This window comes from Nilaparvata lugens, chromosome 3 (genome assembly GCF_014356525.2).
Source record: "Nilaparvata lugens isolate BPH chromosome 3, ASM1435652v1, whole genome shotgun sequence".
NCBI classification, from domain to species: Eukaryota; Metazoa; Arthropoda; class Insecta; order Hemiptera; family Delphacidae; genus Nilaparvata; species Nilaparvata lugens.
The window spans coordinates 13,270,271-13,282,382 of record NC_052506.1 but is presented as its reverse complement, the minus strand read 5'-3'; the positions used below and the strand labels follow the sequence as shown (position 1 = coordinate 13,282,382).

The window sequence follows — 12,112 nt, the reverse complement described above, 5'->3', positions numbered from 1 at the left end:
CACATACCGTAATCCAAAACACTACTGGCAGTTTAATGATTCTAAACTTTGAAGAAAGTATAGGTATATACAGTAGTTCAATTGAAATATTATTCATGATTGTAAATGTCATAATTTCAATAAAAAAAATTACGGTGTTAAACTATACAGTTAATTTTGTAGACCTACCAGGGTACACTATTTTATAAATTGTAACTCATTCTCTATTAAATGTATGCCAGCCATGAATCATATATACGGTATATGTATATATATAATATTTATCCTACACGATTCAAAATCAACACTTTTTTACTTGGAAGTTTTGAAATAATGAATTTAGTCTTAAACTCCAGAATAGAGTTGAGCGCAACCGTAAATACATTGTACTTAAATTCGTTTAGAAAGAAACTAATTTAGTTTATCAACAATGTTTTTATAATTTATTTTTGTTCAATAACATGATAATTCTTATTTATAAACCATGCCTCTGCTAAACTTGATACTTTTGTAAAAAGAAGTAAGTTTGAATTTGAATAAGCTATCTTGAAACAAGTAACCTAGAAATTGCTTAACAAACAACTAAAAATATTAATATAATTCAATGATTACTACCCTTGAAATTTATGATGTAGGTTAAAATTTGAATTGGAAAAATAAAATAACAAGTCTTTATTCGAAAAGAGTGATTATCAGTTGAATTATTAACGTTTATTCACGAAAAATTCCACTCGACATAGGGATTTCAATGTAAACACGGGTTGAAGTGTACGCTTTTGAACAGCTGATCACCTGAGTGTTCTAGCCTTGTAGTTCCGTAAGCAACGATTTGACATTTGACATAAGATAGCATAACCTAAACCTATTCAAATCTTTATTGTCGAATTGTTTTTTCATATAATTATATTTTGTTTCAGTCAAAAACAATGTTCAAAAAAAAGACTGATTTGGCCCCCTGGCCTAAACCACCTACTAATGATCAAGTGTTGGAAGACGTGAATCTTGCTACAAAAGATGATCCAGTCTTTGAAGGTACAATACGATTTCACATTGGAAAATATCAGTCTAATATCTTGATTGCAAAAGTCTTTTTTGCACAGATTTTCATAAATATATTGTAACCAATCAACATATTAGTGGTGAATTTTAGACCAGCAAATTTGCAATAAAATAATCAACTATAAAGGGTTTGTTACCGCATTTCTATAGAGCTACCGCGGCTAAAGCATAAATTTAATAACCTATAATTATTAGATTTGATGAATCATTGAATTTCCAAGTTGTATGAACGTTATGGTGGCAGTTGAACTAGAATTGTTGGCTTTTTTAACGAGCGATAGCGAGTTCTCACGTTTGACTTACCGAAGACCATAGTCGTTGTCCGTCTGTATGTTCTACAATAACTTGAAAAAGAATTGATCAATCAGCTTCAATTGTAAACACGTATTCTTTGAACCTTTTTACAGGTCAAGTTTGTTGGACAACTAAATTGACTCTCTCCTACGTCCTGATTTAGGTTACAAAATTAACATTGGAAGTGCAAAAGAAAAAATGTTGTGATTTATCATGTAGTCAGCTAAAGAATACAGGACCGCGGTGGCCCTAAACACGCGTCTCGAAATGCCTGACCACATGTCTCAAGACGCCACGCGTCTGGATACACCGCTAAGGAATTGCAATCCTTTATGCTCAATCTACACTCTTCACGACAAGCGCGAGTGTGAATGGTTGCTTTGCCAGTGCTCGCCTTCACTATCCTTTGCTTGCCATCGCTCCGATTTTTGTCAAGCGAAGGTGAGTGGCCAGCCGAGCATCCACAAACGGCCACATTATAGTGTGGATGGCATGACCAACGTGGCCAAGCTTACCAGCTTGGAAAACGATTTGGCGAGAGTGTGGACACTACACACACACTGTTGAACTGGTCGACTATGCATTAGAGAAGTTTACTTGACTCGGTGCTCCTTTTCTAGTTTGTCATGCAACATCCTCTTTATCAAGACTGTGTGGTGTGTACTTATCCTAATAAATCAAAATCAGAATACTCAGAGGAGTCATCAACATGACAGTCACTATAATCTAGTTTACAAGGCAAATTTCATTCATAAGTGAATTATGAAGCAATGTGAAATGTCCAATGTGTTTAATCAACATTTCACATAGACCGAGAATACAGTGATTAGCTCAAAGGACCACCTGGAGTGACGCTCCAGGACGTTGTAAAGAGATTATAATATGGTTGCTTAAATAATATAATGCAAGTTGATAATAAATGAATATTTTATTACAATAGTTGATGAATGATATGGTTAACAATAGTAACCATTTTCATTCATAAGTGAACTAATAACATTTTTAAAGAGAGATTCATGAACTTCATGAAGAGAGCATCTGGTGATAATGAAAATGAAATAATCATAACAGTTTTATCAGTATAATCCACTAACACAATTTCCTCCTGTTTGAAAAGCTAAAATGCCCTCGATTATTCAGTTACCATAGTAAGAAAACTTACTTCTATTATCAAATAATCTCCCTATTTTGTAAGTTTTCACTTATTAATTGGTAGTTATTTTTCCTTCGCGAATATTATTATTATGTAAACAAACAGTTATTTAGCATATTGGTTTGAAATTTTTCAGGTTTACTAGGATGTGTCAAAATTTTGAATTGTAAAAATATGAGCCTTGTTACTATTTTGCTTCTTATTGCTATTTATTTTATATTTTACATGTTGAACAAGCTTGGCTCAAGCAATTGTGGCTCTTTGTGACAGTAATAATATTAAACTAAACTATCAACTTTTATTTTTGCAGAGGAATTGCCTACAAAGACAGCATCCACCAATAGGAATGAGTCAGATGTTGGATATGAGCGTCTGAAGGGGTTTCTTGATGTCAATAAGAGTTTGGAAAAAGTTATGTGTGATCTGGAAGATCGAAATAGCTGCTTGCAAGGATACAGTACAGACTTACAAAAAATGGTAGAAGACATTAGACAAACTGCGTTTGAAGCTCTTAAGTAATAAAGTTGGTGTTGACTGATTATAATAAACTATTTAGCAATTTTCAAAACTGCGGTGGATAACCTGTTTGCTATAGCTTGATTGAATTCACAGAAAATTTGTGTAGTACGATACCAGTGTACTCTGTTTACAACTCAACTCTTCATCTTAATGTAAAAGACCTATTTATATATATTCATTTACTTTTACATTGAAAATGTACGCAAATCAAATGAATCATTTTTCGTGATTTGGCAACATAGATATTCTGTCTTAACTCGTTTTATTCACAATTATTGTGAAAATTGGTCGGGGACAGTTTTGGGCATGAAACTGTTGTACTTTCATTTGAGTATAATATTATTTGTGCATGATGAAATAAAGAATTGGCATTATCATGTTATTGCTGCAATTGTATAAATTTCTTTCTTACAAGCCTGTAGTGAGGTCCACGTTATAATGGCAGTCTTATTTTATTAACTTTGGTGTTTCTATCCTTGTTTATGAAATTTGACAAAGCAGATAGCGCTATTCTTTTCTAGCTTTGCACCTTGGCATTACGTTTTTTAATATAAAGAAATATAATTAACAAAATATTCAATCTGAATTATGAAAATTTATTATTAAATCATTGAAAATTAATTTTCTTGGCGAATAAAATATAACCGATTATTAAACTATAATGAACAGTTAATATTATATCGGATATATGGTACTAGTATAACTTATCTTCTATGGAAGGCAATGACAAGGCATAGAATCGTCAACCCTGCTCTGCCATCTTTCTACTTTCTCCACTGCCATTATAGCCTCGACTTCACTATAGTGAGCCAACTTCTTCATGATAAGTGTTATTTAAGACTAATTTTTTAATAGATTGCAGTCAAACGTTCATAAGAAATTTTTAATTGATGGTTTTATCTTAATAAAATAAGTAGATAATTGGCTCTACACAGCGTTGCTAAATTGTCTAAAATGGCGGCTTTCTCAAGTTTCTAATTAAAACAGAATTATATGTAATTGTATGTATCATCCCCGATATTTCAGTAGTGTTAAGAGAGTTCGGGGTTGAAAGGAAAAATGATTTTACTTATATAATTAAAAAAAAAATCAAAATGTAATTTTCTTCTTCAGATTTTTTGGTTGTTGTAATTGAAGGAACGCTAGCGAGTTCTCACTTTTGACTTTATGAAGGCTTAAGTCGTCGTCCGTCTGTTTCTATGATAGAAAGAATTAATCAGCTTCAAATTTCGAACATGTATTCTATGAACCTTTTTACAGGTCAAGTTCGTTGTTCAACAAAATTGACTCACTCCGTCCTTTTTAAGGATATAACAAATAACATTAAAAGTGCATAAGAAAAAATTGTTTTGATTTATCATTTAGTCAGCTGAAGAATTCATTAACAACCATTTTTCCATTCATTCATTCATCTGAGGCTATTTGGAAGTATGACACAGATAGACCTTCATGCCCTGACACATGATTTTTCAGCTGGTTAATATACAACATAATTAACAACTTCTACATCAACAAACTAATACGGGTTGAGATATCGATGTGCGGTTTTCGCCATTTATTTTTTGGAACTCTGTATCGAAATCATGTATCACATGAGCACCTTATTATCATTTTAGAAAATGAATTTGGATTCATATGAGGGACAAAGATGTTGAAGCAACAGAGTAATTTTGATCCACAATAAAACCTACTGTCATCAATTCTGTTAACCACTATTTGCGGGTTTCAAATATAACAATAAAATAGTTGTTGAGCGAGATCTCCAACCCAGGGGTCACTAGTCAGTACCGTAAGATTTTTTCAAATAAATTAACCATTACTATGGAATCGAATATATTAAATTAATTAAAATAACTGGGTGGATGTCTCCTCTCTATTGGTCTATGTAGTTTGTGTAAACCTTAGATTCCAATATTGCTCTTATGGAGTACAATGTGGTACAGTGTTCTAAGATTTTACAGGCAACAGTATGCTCCTATTTTTATTTTGAAAACATTGGCCATAAAAGCCACGTGCTAAAAAGGCTTATGCATAGTGTTGCAGATTGTAAAATCTATAGCTCCGCAAGTTTCAACTGTAATAATCTATACTATAGTGAGATCCACGTTATAATGACAGTGGATTGAGATGAGAGAACAGCGTTGCCGATTCTCTGCCTTGATTAATTATCTTTCTACATTGTCAAAAACAGATTTGGCATCGTTGTAGAGCAAGGAAAGGATAGTGCTACATGCTTTGTGGAATAATAGACAAGGATAGCAACACCAAAGTTGATCAAATACTGTCATTTTAACGTGGATTCCACTATAGTGAGATTTACTTGAAATTGTCAGCATTCCTCATGAATAACATTTATTAGAACAGTCACAAACACGATATTTGGAAAGAGAAACAGGCAAATGCCCAAAACTTCTTCAATTCCTTGATTTTGACACATAAATAGTCCAAAGTGAGCTTAAGTTAAACATCAATGCTTTTCATTCAAATAATGTTAATTGTTTCATGTGAACACATCACATTCAGACGGTTATCAAGCAACTAGATTTGTCTACTCTCTAGTCGGGCAATTATAATTTTTCAACGAGTGTCAACGAAGCGAGCGAATCATAATACTGGGGTGGCAACACTGGGCTCTCATCGTTGAGCGGGCAATCAAAATGAGATGATCAAAACAAAAATATAACCTAAATATTATATAAATTCAGTTTTCAGTAACTTATATTAAAGATCAAAAGCATTTCATTCCTAAGTTACTAATTTCTTGGAGTTGGTAAGTATATTCATATTTATTGCACATAAGAGTTGATTTTTTCATAAATTTTCATTTATTACTGAGTTCAATGTTTCAAAAACATTTCAGTAAGCTCAAGTTTACTGTACGGTACCAAATTTTTCAAAACTTTGTTAATGATATTTTATTAAGTTCTGCATAGTTATTATTGAATTTTTTTTATTCAAGAGACATATGATTCAATAAATAAATAGTCTAAATGTCCTGGCTGGATTGCTTAGTTAGTTATGGTGTAAAAGTTTTTAATTGTAAGGCAGCCGGCCACAGAATACATAATATTAAAAATTGAGATTTGCAGTGATATTAATTAAAATTTCAAGGTGTAACATAGTAACTTGAATTGATGTTCCAATAAAAACTTTTAATAAAGAAAAATCAATTTTTCTGAGTATATATTGAAGAAAAAACATTTTTATATGATGACTGTTAGCAACATTATAGGGTAAATACAAGGATATAATATAATACAACGTTTTTTCAATAGAATTTGTAGGTTATTATGAATCTCTTTGGAGACAGCATTAGAATGATAATTTATATCTTGGTCACTCTTAGGCCCGGTTGCACAACAACCGGTTAAATTTTAACCGTGATTAATTCTACGAGAACAAGAGAAGGAGTTTTTGAAAAGACGCCTTCTCTGATTGTTTCTCGTGGAATTAATCACGATAAAAATTTAGCTGACTGTTGTGCTACCGGCACAATTTATAAATTTGGGCCCAGTAGCCAAACCTACACCCCCATCTCAGGCACAAAACTCACAATATTCAATAAATCTAAGAACCTTTCATCTTTTGTATTATAATCTCAGAAGGTCGATACGCTTTTTTAATTTGGCTTCATATATTACACACTTGGAAGGCGTTATTTGTACCCCTAGTTTCTTTATTGACCACATATTACGGCCCATCTCAAAAAAATATATATTTGCAACACTATTGTAAATAATTTTTAACATTTCAATTGGTATGCTATAATAATAAGTAGAGAAAAATTTCAATCACGACTTTTTACTGCTTTCTTGACTTATTTTACTGATGTCATTTTCAAGACTGCATACAATTAAAATTGGGGTAAAGTATTCACAATTTAAAATACATTGTATTTAAAAGATCTTTAAAAAATTATTGTCCGACACACCTAGTGCCGGTCGCACAAAAGCCGATTAAATTTTAACTGTAATTAATTCCACAAGAACCAATCAGAGAAGTCGTCTTTTCAAGAACACCTTCTCCGATTGGTTCTCACGAAATTAATCACGATTAAAATTTAACCGGATTTTGTGCAACCGGTCCATAGAGAGTTACTTGTATCTCAATCATCTTCTATTTTATATTTATCTAAATCTGAGTAACAAACTGATTAAAGTAGTGGGAATATTCAAATAGGTTTCTATTTTACAGGAATGGCAAACAAAGCAGTTCTCAACTATCTGGCCACAACGAATCGACCTTACAGCTCCACTGACATAACTTTGAATCTTCATAAGGAGTTTGGAAAAACAGCCATTCAGAAAGCCCTTGATCAGTTGGCTGAAGAGGGAAAAGTGCGCGAAAAGACTTATGGCAAACAGAAAGTCTATGCGATTATATTAGAAGACAATTTGAACAATGAGGATGAAAGTAAGGAGAAGGAAGCTCTTGATGCTGAGGTAAGAACTATTGCTATCTTTGGGTTTTAGGTCCTTACAGCTATTCAATTACAGTACCCTATTTTTAGATAGTGAGTACCTATACTGCATATCTCAAATCGCATTAGACCCTTGCTGGACGGTTCGGCGAGCGACGCGAGCCCGTGTGATTCTCAGTGAATAAATTATGTATTGCAATCAAAGGCCCGGTTGCACAACAGCCGGCAAAATTCTAACCGTGATGAATTTCACGAGAACCAATCATTGAAGGCGTTTTTGAAAAGACGGCTTCTCTGATTGGTTCTCGTGGAATTAATCACTAGTAGTTCTGTGAACAGTAGAGCTCGCGCTCAGTAAGTTACATTGACCTGTTGTTATGTTTTCTCAAAAATTAATAAATAATTTATCAATTTAAAATGTCTAGAAAAAATCCTAAATAAATATAGAGCTTTCTGTCCTATTATACCGAGCCATGTCGTCCCGGAATGTGAGTGTGAGCGCTGTTATCAGGTCTGGCTGCAACTGTCTACAACGTTGATGGAAAGATACATTTTCAAGATGTTCGATGTTTTTGAACGGGTAGTATTATAGTCCACTAGACAGCTGATTTATGATAAATAATTCCATAGTCTGATTTTTACTCTAATATTGGCGTATGAAGGAGCTCCTTTTTCCTTTTATATTATCCTTGAAATGCAAAATTCCCAAAAACCTTGTATATACGTCGACGCGCAATTTAAAAAGGAACATACCTGTCAAATTTCATGAAAATCTATCACCGCGTTTCGCCGTAAATGCGCAACATATAAAAATATAAACATTCAAACATTAAGAGAAATGCCAAACCGTCGACTTGAATCTTAGACCTCACTTTGCTCGGTCAATAAATAATTCCATAGTCTGATTTTTACTCTAATATTGGCATATGAAGGAGGCTCCTTTTTCCTTTTATATTATCCTTGAAATGCCAAATTTCCAAAAACCTTGTATATACGTCGACGCGCAATTTAAAAAGGAACATACCTGTCAAATTTCATGAAAATCTATCACCGCGTTTCGCGGTAAATGCGCAACATATAAACATTCAAACATTTTTAAACGTTAAGAGAAATGCCAAACCGTCGACTTGAATCTTAGACCTCACTTCGCTCGGTCAACTATTAAAATTTAACTGGCTGTTGTGCAACCGGCACATAGAGTTTGAAGATACATCAGTGCTTACATATTTAAACCAATGGGAAATTAGTATGTGTGAATACAGTTCCTGGAGATACATGAAGGTTAGACTGATTTTGTTTATTTCGGATGATGCCCACATGAGCTTCTTGCTTGTTCGTGCAAAGTACAAAGATCTGGTGTGGCGCACTCACACAACTTTCCTTGACGTTATGAAAATTGATCACCTGACGCTAGTGGTCACGTGCATCTCAAGTCTACTATTCAAAGATCTCAGTCAGCTGGTGAAGGACAATAACGCTGGATACACACGAGATCTGCTATCTCTTCATAGTGAATGATTTAACAGAATCAACAGTTGCCAACAGTTTGCAATTGAATAATCACATTTTCTCAAATTTCAGCCTTATTTTCAATTTTAGGTGAAAATGCTACTGGACATTAATTGTAGAGATTTCCATTCTCAATCTTTTCCATTTGAATTTTCCTGTTCAAATTGTATCTGAAGCCTGATAATTTGGAATCTAAAATCAAACTTTGCATAGATGGGGCGGTGCTCCTGAAATTTTTACAGATATGGGACTTGTGGCAGTTGATACAACTTATCAATTGACTATTAGGTATGAATTTGATCAAAATCGTCTGAGCCGTTTTCGAGAAAATCGCGAAAACCCCTGTTTTTGAAACCATTTTCGCCATTTTAGCCGCCATCTTGAATTGCATCTGGTCGAAATTGTTCGTATCGGATCCTTATAGTGTAAGGACCTTAAGTTCCAAATTTCAAGTCATACCGTTAATTGGGAGATGAAATATCGTGTATACAGACGCACATACACTCATACACACACACACACACACAGACACACACACATACAGACCAATACCCAAAAACCACTTTTTTGGACTCAGGGAAACGTATAGAAATTTAGAAATTGGGGTACCTTAATTTTTCTCGGAAAGCAATACTTTCCTTACCTATGGTAATAGCCTAGGGCAAGAAAAGTAAAAATCTTATCAGTATTATAATCAATCCAAACATACTGATGTTATACAGAGTGATTATAAAAGGACTTTACAACTTTGAAAGTACATAAATATTTATTGAAATTACTTACAGAATTGAGAAAGTTGTCATTTTGTTACAAAACACTTCAAGTTCAATGTGTGGGTGTTATTCTTTGGTTCGATGAGACAGCCGTTGGTAATGCTACTTACATCCCACCGATAATCGATTGCTTGCCACACTCGTACCAGAATATCAGGCGTAACTTGTGCAACCGCAGCGATCCGAATGTGATCCGATTTCAGAAATCATTAAGTTTGTCTGGTAGAGGCGGAACATTCATCTTATCCTTAATGAAACCCCATAGGAAGAAATCCATCGGTGTTAAATCAGGTGAGCGATCTGGCCATGCAATTGACCCTGCATGGTGAATCCAGCGAAGTTGAAAACAATTGTCTAGGAAATCCCAATTTTTTTCGTGAAAATGAGCTGGTGCACCGTCATGCTGAAAGTAAAAAGGCACTTGTTCATCTTTTTCAGTATGACGGCGCACCAGCTCACTTCTACGGGGAAGTTTGGTATTTTCTAGACATTCGCTTTTAACTTCGCTTCGATCCACCCTATTATAGAGCAGGCTATTATATATCAATTCGATAAGTATGCAGTATTATGTACTTGAATTGGCTATACTTATCATATATTCGATTTGGCTAATACATAAATTTCACTTAGGCTCAACTCACACTTACGCGACTCAGGTCGATAGCATATGTTTTCAAATGGTGACAGTCGCGGAGACTAGAATCGACTGGTCTGAGTGTCACCATTTGGAAATACATGCTCTCGACTAGAGTCTAATCTCTTCTCGACCTGAGTCGCATAAGTGTGAGTTGAGCTTTATACTTATTCTTACTCATTTCTCTGTGTGAAATGGGATGAAAACATTCTTTATTTGGCGGACTTAGGACTGCTCAGTCCTCTCTACTACCCAACCTTGTGTGCTGACTGGTGAAGTGAAAAGAAATTCTTTTTTTCAGATATTGCGTCTGTCCTCAGCTTTCAAAAACGTTGAGCGCGAGACGAAACAATCTGAAGCTGAACTGCAAGGAATTGTCGCTCAGCCGACCAATGAACAGGCAAAACCGAAAATAGTTGAGATCGAAACACGAATCTCAGATCTTCGTTCGAAAATCAAATCAGTGTCTGAGGACTGGAACGATGAGAGCGAGAAGAGGATGAAGGTGGTGAAGGAAGAACGGGCAAAATATGTCAAAGAATACCGCAAACGGAAACGGATGTGCATGGATATCCTCAACGCCATAATGGAAGGTTATCAGGGCAGTAAGAAAACTCTCATGGAAGAGATTGGCATTGAAACTGATGAGGATGTGGCCATGCCTCCTGTACTTCAATAGAAGGACTACAAACACTTTTCTGAAACAACTTATCTGAAATAAGTGAGCATTAAGAATAAAAATGTAAAAGGCTGTTATATCTATTAGTTTTATCTCTTATCTATAATAAATAGTCATTAGTTGTATATGTTACAATATCAGATTATCTGTATTGCTTATCAACCTTCCATTGCTTCCTCTACTTTAATTCTAACTCTTTCTCAAACAATCTAATTTTCAACTTCGTGAGCAGTGGTGGAGTAGTACTGTATTGTGTTAGATATCAATTAGATATCAGATATAATAGTAAGATTTGAAAGTGTCACAACCATTTCCCTATTAAAATATCGGAAAATACCTTCAATGAACTTTTAAACCATCATCAAACTCTTGAAAATTGAAACTAGAGCCTCAAATTTTCGATAAATTACTTGGTATGACACGTTTAGTTAGTGTTTTCCGAACATTTTCACATTCTCTTGAAAATAATTTCAACTGTCGCAATCATTTCCTTATTAATATATCGGGAAAATAGTTTCAATAAATTGTTATCAAACACTTGTAAATTGAAACTAGAGCCTCAAAATTTCGATAAATTACTTGATCTGACAAGTTTAGTGTTTTTATCGGAATATTTTCTCATTCTCTTGAAAATTAGTTTTATATATTTAATTACTAATTACAGTATTCTCCATCAACTTATTAAACTTCAAGATGTATGGAGTAAATACTAGCCTCACGTGCCAATATAATATGTACATTTGTCTTAAGTTAGATTATATTTATTAGGATTTTCTGCCTAGTTATTTATAAAAGATGAGTTGTCAAACTAAATAATTGTTCAAGTCGAATAAATCGAAAAAATACCATGTTCACTTTAACATTACTGTATGATAGTTAAGTAATAATGTAGAATAGTAATGAAACTTTGGAAATCCTTCTATTTGTTTTTCTGTAAAAAGCTTTTAAAAAGTGATAATTTTTTATGAACTTTGTAAAAACTTGATAAATTAGTATTTTTCTATAATTCACGTCATTTTTTCAAGAATAGTCCTCATTCTGAATAACAAATATTATTTAATGTAATTGGAAATATTGGAGAGACTATTGGAAG

General features: G+C 33.7%; 2 protein-coding genes across 2 annotated transcripts; both read left to right on the top strand.

Annotated features, from left to right (window-relative positions):
* Positions 1-811: 811 nt before the first annotated feature.
* LOC111055999 (UPF0449 protein C19orf25) lies at positions 812-3,386 on the top strand. Its single transcript, XM_022343307.2, has 2 exons — positions 812-1,011; positions 2,796-3,386. The coding sequence occupies exons 1-2, from the start codon at positions 906-908 to the stop codon at positions 3,002-3,004; spliced, it is 315 nt and encodes a 104-aa protein (XP_022198999.1). The 5' UTR covers positions 812-905; the 3' UTR covers positions 3,005-3,386.
* A 2,250-nt stretch (positions 3,387-5,636) lies between these two features.
* LOC111056002 (homologous-pairing protein 2 homolog) lies at positions 5,637-11,869 on the top strand. Its single transcript, XM_039425426.1, has 3 exons — positions 5,637-5,774; positions 7,199-7,446; positions 10,642-11,869. Exons 2-3 carry the CDS (start codon positions 7,201-7,203, stop codon positions 11,017-11,019), a joined length of 624 nt encoding a protein of 207 aa, XP_039281360.1. The 5' UTR covers positions 5,637-5,774; positions 7,199-7,200; the 3' UTR covers positions 11,020-11,869.
* Positions 11,870-12,112: the final 243 nt, after the last annotated feature.

Excerpts from the sequence above, each read along its gene's own strand:
- LOC111056002 (XM_039425426.1), top strand. The coding sequence starts at position 7,201 with ATGGCAAACAAAGCAGTTCTCAACTATCTGGCCACAACGAATCGACCT. Across the intron at positions 7,447-10,641 it reads AGGAAGCTCTTGATGCTGAG|ATATTGCGTCTGTCCTCAGC; the intron begins GTAAGAACTATT and ends TCTTTTTTTCAG.
- LOC111055999 (XM_022343307.2), top strand. The coding sequence starts at position 906 with ATGTTCAAAAAAAAGACTGATTTGGCCCCCTGGCCTAAACCACCTACT. Across the intron at positions 1,012-2,795 it reads AGATGATCCAGTCTTTGAAG|AGGAATTGCCTACAAAGACA; the intron begins GTACAATACGAT and ends TTATTTTTGCAG.